The sequence below is a fragment of the Acanthaster planci genome, linkage group LG12, assembly GCF_054643075.1.
Source record: "Acanthaster planci isolate LZ-2023a linkage group LG12, COTS_SCS, whole genome shotgun sequence".
NCBI lineage: Eukaryota > Metazoa > Echinodermata > Asteroidea > Valvatida > Acanthasteridae > Acanthaster > Acanthaster planci.
The window spans coordinates 5,686,491-5,705,534 of NC_141788.1; the positions used below are offsets into that span (position 1 = coordinate 5,686,491).

Here is a 19,044-nt window from a genome sequence, read left to right on the forward strand (position 1 = left end):
AGCAAAATTCAAAGTGATGAAATTCACCAGTCTGCTTAATAATTCCTCAGAATCGAACCCCTTCCATCCTTGATGGCATGTCATTTTGCCGCTTCTGGGTACCTTGCTCTGCCCCCTTGAAAAGTCTTAGCCACACCCATGTGCTCAACTGGTACCCCTGAGTCCCATGGCATCATAATTGAACACACCGGCATCGAAACATCATTTAATCTTTTCATATGCCCGCAGGATTAAAGGTTAAATGAAAGCCAAAAGCTAGAAATGAATAACCCGAGGAATCCTTGGGTGTGCTCTCCAAATCGCGACCTGAATGCGCCCTTGGAAACCGCCACTCGCATGTGAACAGCGGCCTCTGTTGTCGACTTTCTAATCCAGTGACGTGGAAGATTAATATCGATCTGAGCAACAACATGGCTTCATTCACGATCGAAACGGCTAGCGACCACCATGGCCGACACTGATACCGGTCCGTCCGAACGGGAGAAAACAAGCAACATGGCAGCCGCACAGAGTATTTACCAGTTCGGCCTGCAGATCTTCCTGTTATGTGTGATGTGGTACACCAGCAGCTTGATGCAGAATGTCATCAACAAACACTTGTTCGGCCAGTTCCCCTACCCGACTACCGTGTCGATGTGCCACATGTCCGCCGTCGCGGTGCTGCTGCCGCCCGTGCTCAGACTCTGGCAAGTGCCGCTTCCGGACATCGTGTACGACCGGGGTTTCTACCAACTCGTCATCCCACTCGCCTTCGGCAAATTCTTCTCTTCCGTCTCGGCTGAAATAAGTATTTTGAAAGTGTCAGTCTCTTTTGCTCACACAGGTAAAAATATCGTCTTACTCTTGTGTTTGTCCCATAGGTCTATGATCTCCGTATACTAGAGGCCTACGCTTTCTACATGATGTACATGTAGGTTAGGCTATGAATTATGATGTCCTAGTCATGCTAGTCCCAGAACTGTGGTGTGGCTCACAGTCATGACACTTCTAGGAGTAAGGGTATCCTATCGTTACATGTCGTAATTACTCGGACATGTCGGACTACCATTGAAGATATTCAACATGGCTAAGCCTACAAGTACATGTCATACATGTAGGCCTACATGACAAATGATCAAAAATGGAGTCAGTTACCAGGATCCCTCCCCAAATTTTGGTTTTTATTTTATGCATGTGTGGGCCTACATGTACATGAATGCAGCCCAAAATTACCTTCCCGGCTAGTCTGAGAAACTAGGACTCTGTCCATGTCTGTGAATCAGCTCTTTTAACATTTGGACATGTCGGCGATCTACTGATCCTAGCCATGTTCAAATGTTAAAATAGGTGATCTGTAGAGTCCTAGTTACTCACACCTCTTTCCGGCATCGAGAAGTTGATGTTTTGTAATCATAACAGTGAATATTAATGGAGTAATCTGAAGGAGAATGTAGCAAGAAAATGTGAAATTCTCACCAATTTGGAAAGAGTTCCATAGCCAGACATCACTTGACACCTTTTGCACAAACCCTATGAGACTAGTCCGAAAAATTCTAAGTGTTTTCCAAGTAAATATTTTAATATTTTCACTGTGAAATTTGACTTTTAGTGCTAATAATAAACCACTGCAAGGGAAAATGAGTAATGTCCGTGTATGGAACTCTGAGCCCAACTTTTTATCGGTAGTAGCCGGGTCCTGAATTAAAATAAGGTCTGCCGCTTCCTGACGTGGTTTGCTTTTGGTACTGTATGCACGAGTACATTAAGTGTTTTAAAGGACTTGGAACATTTTACCTCAGTAATCTTCATCTGGTTCCACTCTTACATGTACTTTGTCATTTGGAATTAGAATTCATGCGATGAAATTCAGACCCTATTCAAACTTGGGCCATATCAGAATCACTTGGCTATAAGCTAAAATCATGCACGAGTCTATATTAGTGGCTATGACCAATTCCCGTAGAGTCATGTGTGATTTCAAGCCAAGTGATCATTACGTGATTCAGATGTAGCTTTGGAGTATTTTAAAAAGGGGCGTAAATTTTGAGATTTCATCCAGGATTGACTGACAGTGCAGTGCAATAGAGAGATCTTATCGACCCAGGAAAATAAAAAGTTGAACATTAAAAAACTTGTACATCTTTAAGTACCAGATGTGTTATATAAAGTGGGGGTTTTTGAGGAACAAAACTATTTGAAGTACAGTGTACTTGTGTATGTTTTTCCAATAACGTTGCCTTATGTTACGTTTGTTTGTTTGTTTGTTTTTTTGGTCCAGTGAAAGCCACCATGCCCATCTTCACAGTATTTCTATCAAGACTTATATTAAAAGAAAAGCAGACAGCTATGGTAAGTCATCACCTAAACCCCCTGCACTATGCTATAAAAAAATAAGTAACTGCAGTGAACGATAAGGCTTCCTGTAATGTATGTCCTAACTTCGTCTAGTGCCTTTTTTGGGGGCAAGCTCAACTTTGGTTTATCCAGCCGAACTGAATAGTTGAATGAAAAATGTGTAATTTAAAAAATATGTGAGAACTGGGCTAATGCTTTTCTGTTATTTTAGTTTCAGTAGAATTTCCCGATACTTGTTGCTTGTTCATGTTCTCTTTGGGCATGCCCGACTTTGTCCCAAAAGTTGAGCCTGCCGCAGGTTGGCAGTGGACAAAGTTTAGGCACTAGACCGCTAAAAGTTTGGACGCAGCATGTAAAGACTGTGGCTTTTTGAACCCCGGAGGGACAAACAATATAGAGACAAAAATACCAAGTTGTGTTGTTCTCCATGGTGTATAAAGGTCCATGGAACACATCAACATAGACAACTCTTGTTCTGTTATACCATACTGTTGCTTTACAATTTTCAGAGATACATGTACGTTGGTATAGGTACTATACTGGTTACTCATTCACAGGATATCGTACTGGAAGCTTCTTGTTCAGGTGAACCTGAATATGGGCGATTCACATTAGTGCACCTCCAAGAGTTGGCAACGCACTGGCCAATCACAATGCATGAAATCTGACGACTCAATACATGTCCATTTTTTAAAAGGGTTGACAGATTCCGCACATTGTGATTGATCAACGCATTGCAAACTCTTGGAGGCGTGCTATTGTAAAATGCCCATATTGACTCTATACACAAGTCGACCATATGGAATTGAAAGCGAGGTTAACCTCTTGCTTCCAGGGAACCCCGTTTCGAGCACCATGTGTTTATACGCAAAGCGGGGGTGCCCTAAATGGGACATAAGAGCTGGTCTGTGTAACAAAAGACCCTACTCGGAACAAAAAACCTGCTGCTGGGAATTGCCATCATTTTTCGGCTTGCATTTTTCAAAGATAATCCGTCACTGTTTTTAAACAGTATACCACTGTTTTGGGCATAGCATGCCCGCGGATTAGCAAAGAATTTTGAAAACTGAAAATCTTGAAAATCGCCGTATGTGTGCACTGCATTTTTAAAAGCACCTGGCAGCATGTGGTAAACTTTCTTTGGGGAAAAGTTTATTACAGATTAATTTCATCTACTATAATGAATAATTTAAAATTTGTGATTTTATTATATCTAAATATTTAAGCAACCTTTAAAAAAAATGAAAGGGAGGCATGGAACCCAAAATACCGGTAGTCTGGTATCACCTCATTTTAGAATAATTCAAGTAAAATAATAAAATGGCTTCCTTGTTAATGAGTTCTATTAAGACAAACTACAAGAAGACCTACACTGCCACCTCTTCTCAAAACTCCCCTCCTTCTTGCTGCCCAAGACAATCTAAAAGTTTTTTTTTTGGCCAGATATACTTATCTCTCATCCCAATCATATTTGGAGTGATGGTCGCGACGTTAACGGAAGCTTCGTTTGATATGCTAGGACTCATCATGGCCGTTGTCGCAACTGTCACATTTGCCCTTCAGAATGTTTATTCTAAAAAGGTGAGTAAGGGTGTGATTCTTTGTCCTTGCTGGTCCAAACACAACCATCCCCCCAGTTTTCCACGGCGTTCTTGCGAATTATGAGAAATGTGTGGAAATTCAGACTAAATGAGAAAGAAAAAAAAGATGTAATTTTTTGCACCAAGTATATGGTGTTTATTGTGTATCGGTGAAGGGCATAAAATTTGCACATGTATATATAGGATGATTAAGCCGAACGCTTTTCCTATATGAAGACATTTAGCCATTCATAACAAGAATACTCCAATCCATTGTTTTGCGTCTTACAGGCAGGGCATTCATATTCCAAATTGAGAGTCTTTGACAAAAGACAGACTTGATGTTACACACTTAATGTTACCAGCTGTTTGTACAGAGCATGTTATCATTCACTCAGCACATCATTCCCAAAATGCTTAATAGTTTTGAACATACATGTAGTTCACCAGTGCTTGGCTTCTATGTGCTGCCCTCGCAGCAAGTAGTGCGCTGCACCAGATCCGTACCAGTGTTGTCGTGTGCATGGGTTGAGTTGACTAGCCATCTGTCCCCAACTTGTTTTGTCTGTTCTTCACAATTTAGAAGCCAACATGCAGTAACTGACTGTTTTCAGGTTGACTTCCCCTCCTTGGCCCCCCCTCCCACTCACTTGCAGTGAGTGCACCCGCTGTGCATCAAGCAGAATGTTCAACTTTCAATGAACTAGACATCCACCTTTCATTCATCCACATGAGTGGGAATTTGTTTTAAAACTGTTTGTACTGTGTGATTCTTTATAGCCATCGGAAAGTACCGTTGTGGAAGTGTCTGTATCGAGTCTGCTTTTTCTTTTTGTTCAACTGTTATTAAGTCGCCAGCCTTGGCTTTGCTGCCCATACCTTTTGCTTCGTCCAGAGCGAATGAAATTGCTACATAGGGATGTCAAGGGTAATAGAAAAGCTCTCTGTGTTCCTTTTTCTGCTAGTACATTTTTGTACTCTAGAGGCTGTGTAAAAGTGCAAAAAAAAGGGAAAAAATCAAGAATCATGTAAGGAAAAGGTTATCTTTTCTTTCCTTCCTTAAGGGCGTTTTAGGTCCAGTTTCATCATGTTCATCCTAAATGTGGCTGGAAATGATGCAACAACTCACACAATTGGACTGCTGGATCTTTGCAGTACCTGATCCTCCTTTGTAACAAACAAATAACTTTATCAGTTACAAATGAATTGAGGGCCTTGTCACATGTGATTCCGTGTTCGTCGGGAGAGCCAGAGATGTTCCGTGATAACTGGCGCCCAACCTTTGGCTGTTCCCCTTCTGATAATTCCATGATATAACTGCGGATCAATAGCTTGTCTTCAGCATATAATCCTTTTGGTGGCATTCGTTGGAGGCCTTTTTTGTAGTCTACCTTCAAATCCCCAACTCCCCAGGCAATGTTGCTAGGAACCCAACCAAGCGCAGGACTCTGCATCTCTTTCTCTGTACTGGAACAGTTGAAAGGTTTCAAAGCCTGTGTAATGTAGTACTGTTCTAAATGTCTAGTTCCCTCGTTAATCCTTTAACTCTCCCCCTCGCGGTCTTGGATTGGGGGGGCTATGTTCTCCATGATGATACATACGTGTACACTCCTCGTGCAACACAACCGAAAAAAACACACCTCCTTGATATGGAATGGCCACAGGTTTGGACTTTGTATTTGGGTCAGACGTTTGGTTGAAATTTCTCTGCCGAATTGGGAGCTGGTGGGGGCATATATCCCAGATGTATTGGAGGTTTACAGTGTGTGTGCTGAAATCTCAAACCATGTTCTGCATGTCACACAGTAGACCAGGGATAGTCACACTGTGGCCTTTACTTTGTGGCAGGAAAGCTGGCCTCCAGTAAACCTACAGCTGTGGGGAAATTAACACAGATACTTAGGAAATGGCTGACACTGAAAGCGATCCACACGAATTCCCTTGTTCAGAAAAGAAACACTTTGTCTTCAACATTCTTTAACATGCCTGTGCAGATGGAAAGTCCTTCCCCTTACTACATCTACATGTACATTCCAATTCTTACGAAATAATCAGTTACCTCTTATTCCTTTTGACCAGTGTTGTATTCGAGCCCATCACAAGTCCCTGCAAGTCGGTGTAAGTCCATTGCAAGTCCATCACAAGTCATTCAATCCTTCACCTGTTGGAGGACTGAGGACTGTTAGGGTTAAGCCAACTCACAAGCTGTTCAAATGAACTGTGACAAAAGCATTCTTTCGTCATTTTTCACCCTGTTACTTCAGACTGGCCATTAGAAGGGACTTGTGAAAGGACTTGTGAAGGATTTGAATACAACACTGCTTTTGACAATGAATTTGTATGATTTGTGTGAAATTGACAAAGTATTTTGGCCTTGCCACTGGGCTAAGCAAGTTGATTAACCCTAACCCTCCTCAATCCTTCACCTGTTGGAGGACTGAGGAGGGTTAGGGTTAATAAACATTATCGGTATTTACAGTACTAGGTTGGGAATAGTCACACTGATGAGCAAATGAGAAAAATGGGCACGGAGTGATTTTATACAAGGGGATATTTAACAAGTCTGCTTCACATCAAAGCCCTTAAAAAGTTTGCCCAAACACTTCTACCCACAGAGTCAGCAACTGTGTTCAGTTCTCAATCCATCGGAGTGATGGAAGTGATCCCATATTCATGTCCAGGCAGAGTACATAATGGTTGCCAGGACAAAGCTCTTCACCGGTTCTTTTGTGTAAACAAACAAGGGCCAAACAATGTGGCTCCGTCACGCTTGACTGCATTCTGCATGCACTGTCCCTTCCGCAGGCACAGGTGGTTCTGGACAACATAGTGTGAACCATCCCTCCATGGGTGAACCCCTTGCACGTGGAAAAAAAGGGAGGGATTCCTGGGGTTTTACATACTGTTGTATATTTTGAGCTGAAAGTTAGAAGAAGGGGAATTACAAGGTCCGTGGGTAGATCCAGAACCCTTTTTGTGGTAGGTTGGAGATTTTTTCAGAGGGATGATCTTTATGTTCAACTTCTCATGGTCTTTCTGAAGGGATGAGACTTTTTACATGCTTTAGAATTTGGAAGGAAAGGGAGATGACAAAGTCCACCCATTCTCTTATTTCAAAAAACAAAATTTGTTTACCCTTTTTGGAGAGGGGGAATGGCCCCGTCCCCCCAACTCCTGATCAGCCAATACATGTGCATGTCGTTAGCTCTGCTAGAAGGATGTTCATGTACACGTAGGCATTGGCTTCACCGCGGACATTGGGCAATGTTGGATTTAAACGTGACCTTCGAAAGTCTTTCTCATCTCACTGCAGCAACAGTTATATGTCTCTTTTACTTGAGACACTGGTCCTGTTAATATCTCATTTGGCTAGAAATCAGTCGTGCTACTTCTTGTTTGTTAAAAAAAAGGAATTTGTCAGTGATGATTTGTGATGGAAGTCATGTCATGTCTGACTTTGGTTCGCATTTTGTGTATGGGTGTGAACCCTGGCCACTTGGGAACTAGTCGTATAACTATGGGAGAGGGGGACTTCCCTCCCCCCCGGAAGTCCATCTCCCCCTCCACCCACGAGCCTCCTTTCCCGTTTAAAATCTTGAATAGTACACGACCTGTGTACAGTCTACCAACAACACAGCTCCATTTACTTTCAGTGTCTCCAAGAAACAACGGGTGCATCCCCAGGTGCCCTCTCAGGCATGGCACCCAAGTTTTACTAATTTTTGCAACTGTTACCCCTTGAGCAAAGATACTGGCAAAATGAGAGACCACCGACATGGGGCCAGATAGTTCATTTTGTAGAGTTTTGGTACGGAAGTACATAGGTCACGGGGTTCTAATCCATCTCCGGTCACCATCTGTGTCAAACGCATGTTTAGACATTCAATCTCAAAACAAAAATGTAGTGATCTGTTAACTTCTGACTTTGCCACCTGACTTTTCTCCACGTCTAAAAAATCTTGTGGCGGTTATCCGCCATTTCTGATCGTCAGTACAAGGCTTCATTTTAGCCAGGCGAGTCAGGTTTTATTTGCACTATTATTACACATAATCCCAATCATAATGACCACTCCAATTACCATGCCAATTTCCTGTCAGGACAAGACTCGTGTAATCATTCCCCTTCCACAGGATTAAAGTGAAGATTATTTTAAACTTAATTTTGAATTTCTGATTTTTCTTTGTAATCAGGTTATAAAATTAATCAAAATACAGTTCATGTTTTCCTTTACTGTAGTTCCTTTCTTGTGTTGTGTTGTTCTGAAAATGTTATTGTTTCAGTGGCTAAATGAAAAGCAAGTTCGGGCAAATAGTGTTAAGCACATTGGAGAACATACGTAACTGTCGGCATAAAATGAGCTGAAAGTCTGTATTTTCGAAAATTGAGATATTGTTGTTGTTCTTTTATTCAGCAGAAAAAAGCTTTCCATTGGTTTATATCTTGGTGTAAAAAGCACATGTTGGTTCTAATGTGACATTATTCCGTCACCTTTGCATCTCTGTTTCTGACATTGTTTCAACACTTCTGACCAGGCATAAATAATGCTATTATCAAAATTGCTAAGAAAATGTTTTTAAATCTCTGATCCTGCTAAAAATTTAGAATTAAATAGACGGTTACTCTTTCCAAATGTCACAAGACCCAGAAAATAACCTCCCTTTCAATCTCTAACTTGGAACCATCGTAAGAGTGGAGTGTGACTTTAAGTTCATTTTTTCATAACAGGTCACATACGTTAGTTTTAGTGTTCCAGTAAAGCTTACAAGTCCTCAGTAACACACATATGGCAGCTAAGAGTGTGCTTGCTTGGCATCTTGCCATTACTCTTTAACAAGGTCTCAGGTTACAGCTCCCTTTGACCTCTCATTGGTAGACATATAGCTAACAAATGGTATAAATAAGTATTTTTCACTGCCATTGCAAGCTACCCACAGGGCTTTGCATTTCCTGTCATATTGTTTGCAGGCCCAGAGGACCTACAGATGAAACTCTAAGGGTTACACTCGTTTATCCAAAGCTGTCGTTACTTTTGGTTGTTTGATTTTCTCTCCCCATCTCAGGCGCTCAGGGACATTGGAATTCACCATCTTCGCCTGCTGCTCATCATCAGCCAGCTTGCTACTGTCATGCTGCTTCCCATATGGACAGTGGTTGATCTCAGGAGAATACTTGGCGACAGGAGCTTGGTAACAAGTTATCCCTCATAACTCCCTTTTCTTTTCTTCCATCCAATCCAATCCCATCTAATCCGGTTCAACCCAGTGTTGTCCAAATCCAGTCCAATCTACTCTCATCCAGCCCAATTCAATCCAATCTATTTCAATCCAGTCAGTCTGATCCAATCCAGTCAGTCTGATCCAATCTAGTCCAGTCAAGTCCAGTCCTATCACATCACATCGAATCCAGTCACAATCCAATTGCAGTCCATCACAGTCCAATCAAAATCCAGTCACAGTCCAATCACAGTCTGATTGCAATCCAATCCAATTTAATCCAAACAAATTCAGTCACAATCCAATCACTATCTGGCTTGTCTTACATCTCCCCAATCCAATCACAATCCAAGCCAATCCATTCCAACCCAACCCAACCCAACCTAACCTAACCCAACCTAACACCACCCCCACCCTTCCCAGCCCAACCCTACCCAACCCTACGCAGTCCAACCCTACCCAACCCAGCACAGCCCAACCCTACCCTATCCAACCCAGCCCAACCCTACCGAACCCTGCTCAGTCCAACCCAGCCCAACCCTACCTTATCCAACCCTACTCAACCCAGCCAACCCTACCCTTCCTTACCCAACCCAACAAAACCTAGCCCAACCCTACCCTACCCATTCCAACCCAACACAGCCCTCCCCAGCCCAAAATCGAAATCCTGAGGGTATAATATTTCAGACCATTGAATAATTAAAAACACAAAGAAGGATGCCCTTTAAAAAAAAGAATGATTTTCAGGTGTTACACACTCCTTAATGTATTTGCTTGGGAACCATAGAACAAACATGGCAAAATACAGACCAAAGACATACGGTATGTGTAACCCCATTCAACAGCCTGCTTTTCCAGTCCCAATTAACTGTTCTCATGATATACACCACAGATAGCTGAAGGAAAATTTTTATAAAGAACGAAAATAAAAACGTCTGTCTTAAAGATGGATTTACTCTGCAATGCGCTGATAGGTTAGTGTCAAGATGAATGGCTAGTGTGTAACGCCTTAACTCTTCACCCGCCTCTGATTCGTTTCCCTTCTTGACAGCTTCAAAACATCAACTGGGCCTGGACACTATCCCTCCTCCTCGCTAGCGGCCTGTTCAACTTTCTGCAGAACATCTTCGCCTTCAGCGTCCTGCACCTCATCACCCCCCTCAGCTACTCCATCGCTAACGCCTCCAAGCGAATCTTCGTCATCATGTTGTCACTGCTCATGCTCCGCAACCCGGTGACCCTCGTCAACATCATGGGCATGATGACGGCCATCTTTGGCGTGCTGTGCTACAACCTGGTGAGTTGTGCCAGAATCAAAGTGGTGATGTTTTGGGGCTTGAACGAAAAAAATCAAATGAGGGTACAGCCCCACCCTATCCCGTACCACTTATTCCATTTATTTTTTTTTACTTTGTATTTGTCTGTCTGCGATTGCAGACTGACTACTTTTTCTTTTCATTAGAAGGAAGATTATTAGCATGAGTGTAATGACTAATTCCATGGTTTTTTGGTTGGTTCCTTTTCAGGCGAAGTACCGTGCCAACTTGGCCAAACACCGGCCGTTCCTGCCCATGGTCCAGTCGGACTTGCTGGACGGCCGAATCATCGGCAGGTCGGACGTGCCCAACGGCCGGCCGCACTTCAACGTATGACTCTGACCGGAAGGACCCTGGGTGCAATGCAAGTGACAGACTTGCGTAAGCTCCTGCATGTACAGGCACAACAGAGAAAAGTAATATATTTATATGAAAAGCGTACTCTATTTCCGTGGAGGGGATCCCCGTAATCACAATGATGTTGTCCATGTTGAGTAATTAACTTCACGCCCCACAAAATTTTAAGAATGTTCTTAATTAAAAATTCGAAACCAAACTGACAATGGTTTTGGATGTCATCTGGATATCTTCCACTCCATAAACAACCCATTGAACTCTCAAAATTCAATGAATTCCCAAGCAGCTTTTGACTTGTTTTCACACCACACGTGATCCTTAATCATTTGTTTGTTTCATTCCTACTAAGTGTGGCAATAAGTGATGCAAATTAGCTTGCTGATGACAGATTAAAGGCTACTCCTTTTTTGTTTTGTTGTGCTTTCGCTTTGACCTTGTTTATGCCCCAACCGACTAATTTTCCTGCTTGTCTGTGTCTGTGAGTTTGTTGCTGCATTCAATTGGGGACCTTGAACAATAGAGGACAATGAGGTCCCCGATTGACAGAGGGTCCCCGATTGACAACTGTGTACAAAACATATGGGTGGTCTTCTAAAAAAGTTAGAGTACAAACAAAAGAGGAACAATAGGGGGTCCCCAGTTGCAGGCAAATACACACTTGTGGGGGTGTGTGTGTGTGTCCCAAACCTTCTTGTCAGCGCTGTAAATTAAGAATTACTGTGCATACAAACTGCAAATCTGGTTTAATGGGTTACTCGTGGTGATCCGAAAAGCCTATTGCATTTGGGGACAAAGGTCATGGTGACAAAGGTTTAAAAAAAGACATCATGTCAGCATGATAACTTAAGAAATACTTTGCATGTGAACTTCAGACTTGGTTTCGGATTGGTCTTACTAATCCTAGCAAGACTATTGCATTTAGGTCAGAAAGGTCAAAGGTTAAATTCACAGTTACAAAAGCAACCGAAATCTTGTCAGTGCAATAACTGGAGAAATACTTGGCTTTTGCACTGTTTTTGGTAATCCCACTAGCCTATTGCATTTAGACCCGAAAGGTCAGCATTAAAGGTCACAGTAGCCAAAAGAATCGAGATAAATCTTATTTTTGAACCAAAAGTTAAAGGTCGTCGGGCTTCGGCATGGGCTCGGCGGGGTGCTTGTGTTTGTTATCACGTTGTTCTTGTTCAAATCATCCCTTCCGGTGTTGATAGTATGCCGTATAACTGGCATGCACCAGATGGCCAGGTGTGAATAATTGGGTGCTTTGTTTCATATCACAGGATGTAGAGTCTCTGAATCCATGATGTCACCTTTATATTTACTGTGTGCTACATGTACATGTACATTCCCATGCCTTTGTGCACCACGTAGTTGAGAGCGCATGCGCACTTGATCACTGTGCTGTGGATGTCGAGGCAGGTGACGTGGGACACTGTTCTGACACTTCTTTCTGTGGATGGAGACCATAATTTATATCTAACAAAATACAAACAAATAAAGTTGGCGGAGATAACCTGATAACCAAAAATTGATTAGACAACATTAAACCACCGTATTATATGAACCCAGTTGCACAAAATGTGAAACATTCGGAAAAAGTGATTTAAAAATATATAAACACGACCAGATTTGAAAGAAAATACGTCCACGATCTTTCCCATTTTAAAGCCACTTCTCCAGTTTATCCACACAAACAAAATAAAGTGTGGTGTGTATGCAAGACCCGATAAAAACATCTGTCATATTTTCAAGTTATTGCAAATTTAATAGTTTGCATGAGAATCATTTGTCCGTAGTGCTGCATGTGTGTGTTTGTTGATGGAGTACGTGTTCAAGACATGTACTTGAACATAGCTCATGGCCGACCATCAATTAACAGAGAGCCAAAATTGAAACTGATCAAACTAACAAAGGACAATTGGCAATAGCTTAAACATAACATGGTAATCTCTTCAAACACTCTTTCAATTATCGGGATATGCAGCATGTGTGGAGAAACTGGAGATACATTCTAATTTTCAAATTTTAAAATACCCCTTTTTTATGTTCGGAAATGTAGCATACACAGTCATCTTTCACCCCATTTCCTTCCAAAGTCACTTATGATTAACAAGAAACACATCACAAAATGAAATCTGAATCTTGATTACACTTCTCTGGTATGACTTCAGCAATGTTACGCAATGCAGAAGAAGATCTTCGCAGATGGATTTTGGTATAGTCATTTGCTGTCTGGCATCGCCATTTTAACAAGCAACAGAAAGTGACCATGACTTTACTGAATTTTAGAGCATGTACATGAACTATGTGGGAGGGGTGAACATACGTGATAGTTGTACAAATCCACGACAGAATTATGTTGTTTTAGTCTATTTTTATATACAGTTTAAAAGATAGTGAACTTTACTAATGCTTCAAAAATGAAGTGGTCTTTGCTGTATTTTTTTAAATTTTGTTTTTAAGTTCACAATTTTCAAACTAAGTGATTCCGTTTTTAAATCTTCAGTAGATTTTAATAACTTTTCAGGAGTCCACATGTAAGCAGAATTAGCCCGCTACATGTATAATTTCTGTCTTTTATTTTTACTTAATTAGGTTCTTAAATTGAAAGGGAGGTTTTCAAAGTGATCTGAGTAGGGTCCTTTAATTATAATTTTTTCTTTCACTTTCCAAGCCTTATTTTTGGTTTCCCTGCTCTTCTGCTTAGAGACCTAAGGCAAAATTTTGGCTAGAACTCAGACACCCTTTAAAATTTAAAATAACATACAGTGAATACATTAAAAGGAGCTCACGATGAGTAAGCTTTTATTTCTGCAAACTATTTCTGCAGTTTCCTTTTTTTTTTCTTTTTTTTGGATTAGACTATTGGAGTGTGACGGCATTTTGAACCAGGAAGTGTAGTGCAAACGAATGGACTAGGTGTGCGTGTTGGTCCACACACTGGTTCTCATATTCACTTCAGTACACTATACATACTCAGCATTGCCAATTAAGCAGCTGGTATGGCATCAAAAACATGTGCATTGAAGCTACAGAGACAGCTGCGCAATTAATAATGTCTCTGTTAGGCTGCAGCAACAGGTGATGCTGAAAAGAACTCCTATGTATGCTTTTGCTGGCAGCTTTGAATGGTTTAATTGAACATTTCATTGTCTGGCAGGCTAGAGGCATCGCACAGATAGCTGACTTATTCACTTAGGGTTTAATTACATGTACATCAGTGTTCATCGAAATTGCTGGATTACGGGTATGATTATGCTGGTATAGGGGCGTTGGGGATATGACCATCATATGCTTTTTGCCTATGTGTTTCCTTAGCCTTGACACCGGTAGTGTGCTCAGCAACCAATCGGTGGCGTTTCTGAGGACTAGGCAGGTGGTGTGTCATGACATGGCCCATTGAGCATTCATTTAAGCCATGGCTCAAGGTTATTATGGACTAGGGAGCATAATTCATGCAACAAAAAGTGTTCATGCTGGTTATTTGCACATCTATATGTACGTAGGTGCACTATATTAAAACATTTGTCTGGGGTGTTCAGCACAGCTCAACATTAGATGAGTATAGGCAGATCAGAAACAATCAGACTTGAATTAAGTCTAGTTGTGCACACCTTGCCAAAATGCCTCTTGCTAGCAAACAACAGTCCTTCACATGTAGTCGTCTCAGATCCTTCAAAACCTGTGAAGGGGTCATCATGATGGATTTTTTTGGATTTAGGAAGGTAGAACTTGATCAGTTTCTTTACGTGGTTATGGTTAAGGTCCAGCACAAATACTTGATGTTTTTTCGCTCCAGGGGGATTCCTACAAGTAGCCCTATAAAGCTATAAAGGCCTGAGTTTTGATTCATTTGATGGTCGAGTCCTTGTCAGGTGATGGTTTTAACCTAGAAGTTTCAGTTTTTCCCCTGCTTTTTCATTGGATTTAGCAGGTTTTTTGATTGCGCAGTTTTTCCTTGCTTTTAATTTTAAGAAATTTACTGCTCTGACTTGGCTGTATTTTCATTTTGTGTTTTCATTATTTCAGGAAGTGTGGACAAAAATGTGGTTTGAGCAGAAAATTTACCCGTTTATCAAACCCGCAAATAGTCAAAATATGCCTTATATAGGGCAAATGTTACACTGCTTGTGGTTGGAATGAAGGCCTCTTAAAGTATTAATTATAGTGTTATTGTAATGTGGTTTTATTTCAGTATTGTTTGTTTCAGGGAACTCTTGTCAAGTGTTGACTTCTTACAATGGGGGAGAGACTTTAATGTAATCACGAATTATAATGATAAAATTACAAATAATGAATCTTTAAATTACAAAACAGTTACAAAACAATAAACTTGAATGAAAGTTGAATGTTTTGACTTGTCCGCTATTTCATTTTGAAAATGTTTAGCTAGAAAAAGTGGTATAGGTACTCCGGAATTTCGATAAATTTAAGGCAGTCTTCTTTTTATGCCACTGCGGACATCTCATGTTCCCAATAGTTGTTTTATCTTAGACAAAGTACATGTATTCATTGATGTGTCCAAGATGGTCCATTCACGAATGTGTTCTGAGGACACGGTCGCAGGTTCTCGGACAGTTTGGTGTGAGAGTCCTCGTTACTTGCGAACCACCCGTACACGTGTACGCATTTAACTGAACTGTAGGCGTATGGCTGCACTGTCCCAATTCAAGGAAAATAAAATTCTCCGCCAGGCCGAAGCGCATGAAAAGTACAGATTCTTTCTAAAAGAGGGGTCTGTGTGGGCCAAGAAATTGTGGGATTGTGTAAGTATGGCCCAGGATCATCTTTGAAGATTCAGGGGCACCCATCTGGGGGTAAAGCAGACAAAAATGTGATTGAAAATTTGTCAGAAGAGCCTGTGAAAGGTGGGGGTGTCATTTGAAAAATAGCTGCAGAGAAAACTGGAACGCTAACTATTTGGGGTGAGTTTGCTTTTGAGGATAATTATAAAATTCATAGGTTAAACTACTAAACTTTGAAAATCAAATGAAATCTGAAGGACCAAACAACACATTGTTTTTGTTTGAGAGGCATCAGGGAGTTCACTTGCCTGCCATGGGGCTCCAAACTTTGTTGCATTTACACTGTTTTCAATGGAGCTTGAGGTCGGTGCACCCCCAAGGACGAGCAAATTTTCTCAGAGCGAACCGCCGTGAGGGCGCGCCATCTGATTGTGACGGGTGAAGACCAGTAAATAAACTGCCTTAGCCACCAGTACGGAAGCCCAATCGTGCCAATGAAGTATAAATTTCAGCCTAACACTAATTCGCTTTAACGAATTACTAATTCGTAATAACGAATTGCTAGTTCGTAATTACGAATTACTAATTCGTAATTATGAATTGCTAACTTGAAATAACGAATTGCTAATTCAAAATAACTAATTAATACACCAATCTTCCAAGCCCTTAGATGGCGCTCTTTATTTCTCCTCATCAAACAGAGACATGTCAGGTGCAAGGCGCCCATGGCCGTGGGAATCACAGAGAGATGTGTCCGATCAGGGGTGCTTCCAAATAGGCCAGAAATCTGTCCACCGAGTTCATGAATAAAAGTTGTGACCTCAAAATATTCTATTTGAGTGAGTCCTGAGAGCCACGGATGTGGGTAATTGAGGAAATGTGGCACTAAACCTCGAGCCCGGACTCGGGGCTTCCAGTTACGAGCAATTTGGATGCAATCGGGTCTGAAAGTGACACTATTTAGTCGTTTGGCAGAGGGATGCCATTTTTCCGGGAAGGGAAATTTCCTTCATTTTAGGGGTGGTCTTACGGTGAGAATTTCTCAAAAATTCATCTGTTAACCCACTAAAAAAATGAAAGAGGACATGTCAAACTTCATTTTTCTGTCCAGCTTGGACACCTGCGAGACTTAAATAAAAGGATTTATTATTGGTGTCTGGGAATTCATTTTTAGGGGTGCACCCTTAGACGTATGAAGCGTGCATGCCTCGAATCACATGGGAATAAAAGCAAAACAGCGCCATCTGGAGGCTCAAGTATTTCGTTATTTCAAATTAGTAATTCGTTATTTCGGATTAGTCATTCATTAAAACGAATAAATGTCAGGCTGAAAATTTATACTTCATAGGCGACGACTAGGCTTTTGTGGAAACGTATAATTTCTGCCATACACATAAAAGATATTTTCCCCCTGCAGTTTCACGCACGTGCTCAACAGTTTTGACATTCGTACCAGTGCGTGAAAAATATTTAGTGTGTGGTGGCTTTAGTAGTTTCCGTGTGTACCCTATTCTGTACATTGTGTTGCCGCACCGGGGAATATGGGCGTTTCAGTGTAGTGTGCCCCCAAGAGTTTGCAACGCGTTGGCCAATCACAATGCCCGGAATCTGTCGACTCAATGTGTTTAGAAAGTGTCGACAGATTTCGCGCCTTGTGATTCGCCAACACATTGCAAACTCTGGGAGGCGCACGACTGTGAAGCGCCCGTGTTGAATTATGCCATAATCATAAATTTTCTCAGGTAAACAGAACCTGAACTTCTATGCTTTTAAAAGAAAGGTGTTGGAGTTGTACGATTGTTAAATGCATGTCTTGTTTACTTCGTCCTTTTCTTTTCATCACTTGTCGCTTTGGCAATGACTTACTTTTGTACCCCTTCTCAGAATTTCCTAAGGTGTTTGAAGGATGGATGTTCTCCCCTCGGCAAAAGAGGGTGGTGGGAGGAAAGGGGGAATTGCAAAACGGAGAACGTACAGGTCATTGCATCCCATTTTCCTAGCGGCTCGGGAGGGGGAGGGGGGGCTTGCCCCTTCCCAGGGAAAAATTTGGGCGACGCCTACATAATAACCGCTAATTTATTTTGACAATTCTGTCAACGACAGAAGTGCGTGTGATGTGATTGCAGTCGGTATCGATTTAATCTGTGGGTTGTTTGACTTGTTTCGTCAGAGTGTTGACTTTGGACGCAGCTCTCGTGGCCGGATTGTTGATAAAGATGACAGTGGGTGCTGTGCTCCCTGAGCCTGGAGACCAATGAATGACAAACAGGAGGAAGGGTAAAATACGGGGGTACCACGCCTCAACTCACATCAGAATTAATCCATCATCAAAGTCTGGGATATAAACACAAATTTTGGACCTTCGATAAATCACCACATGTTATAAGCAACACACTGACTTTTTGGAGACATTCTCAGATAACAAGCGACTCGGATAAGCATCGACCTCGCGATATCCCCGACAATCAACGACGTCGATCCACGAAAAAATGTTTACACTTTCCAACATCTTACCACTATCAAGTGCGACTCTGAAGTTCGGGCCTTTTCCAGTCAAAAACGGGAACTTGTAGCTCCCATCATGTTTTCGTCTAAACCCAGACAAGTGTGAACGAAATGTTACACAACCGTCCCCTGCAACCAGTCGTCACGGGTTTTCGGTTTTGGTAACATGCAAGTGCCCTCAAACGCCAGTTTCCATCAATAGCTTGGAAAGGTACTGAATAAAAAGTCATTACGATTCCAAACTTACTTGGAACTCATCAGTGGTCATGTGGGATCTCTTAAATGACAATGTGACAACATGCCGGAAGAGGGAATTGCCCCTCCCCTGCTGACAGTGACGTAGCAAAGGCATTTTCTTAGGGGACGTGCCAGAGTCATTTGCCGATTTGTAACTTGTTTTTCAACCTCGTGTCGTGTAAAATTCACTAAGTGATCCGTGGTACGCTCTATTTGCTTACTGGAATGAAGTATTGCGGGGGTGCTGCACCCCACGTCCCCCCCTCCCCAGTCGCTACGCCCCTGCCCACTGAATTCATGCAAGTGGCTACTTGAGAGCGTATGTACTTTCTGGAACTACGATCCGAAACACAAATCCGTGCAGCGTGCTCAATCTCTGTCCCATGTTACTTGACGTAGCGTCGTTGGGAATTCACTGTGTGTAACTCATACCGTCACCTTTTGCCTGAGCCCACAACAATTCGAAAGATTACCGTCCCGGACTCGGCAAACACTTTAATAACGTCAACCGACTCTTCTTTTCATTTTCTTTTTTTTAATGAATGGGTTTTGAAAAGAGAGGTTTTTCGTTACAGTGTTGTGTTCGCCAGGCGGTTGCCTTTTGTTGCCCGCGTGGAAGGTATATCGGGTCAACTGATACACACTGTAGAGTAGTTATTTAAACCAGTTTAACTTGTGCGGAGCGCCCCTGTAATGGTCTGCCGTCGACAATGTTTGTACATCGGGGTAGTCATGGTTCTGTGCTTTGCTTGATGT

At 41.8% G+C, this 19,044-nt stretch overlaps 1 protein-coding gene across 1 annotated transcript; it reads left to right on the top strand.

The window, feature by feature from the left end:
• The first annotated feature begins 368 nt into the window (after positions 1-368).
• On the top strand, positions 369-15,150 carry LOC110984394 (solute carrier family 35 member E1-like). The gene is made up of 6 exons (XM_022244572.2): positions 369-823; positions 2,258-2,328; positions 3,778-3,915; positions 8,976-9,101; positions 10,180-10,425; positions 10,655-15,150. Exons 1-6 carry the CDS (start codon positions 448-450, stop codon positions 10,778-10,780), a joined length of 1,083 nt encoding a protein of 360 aa, XP_022100264.1. The 5' UTR covers positions 369-447; the 3' UTR covers positions 10,781-15,150.
• The last annotated feature ends 3,894 nt before the right edge of the window (positions 15,151-19,044 follow it).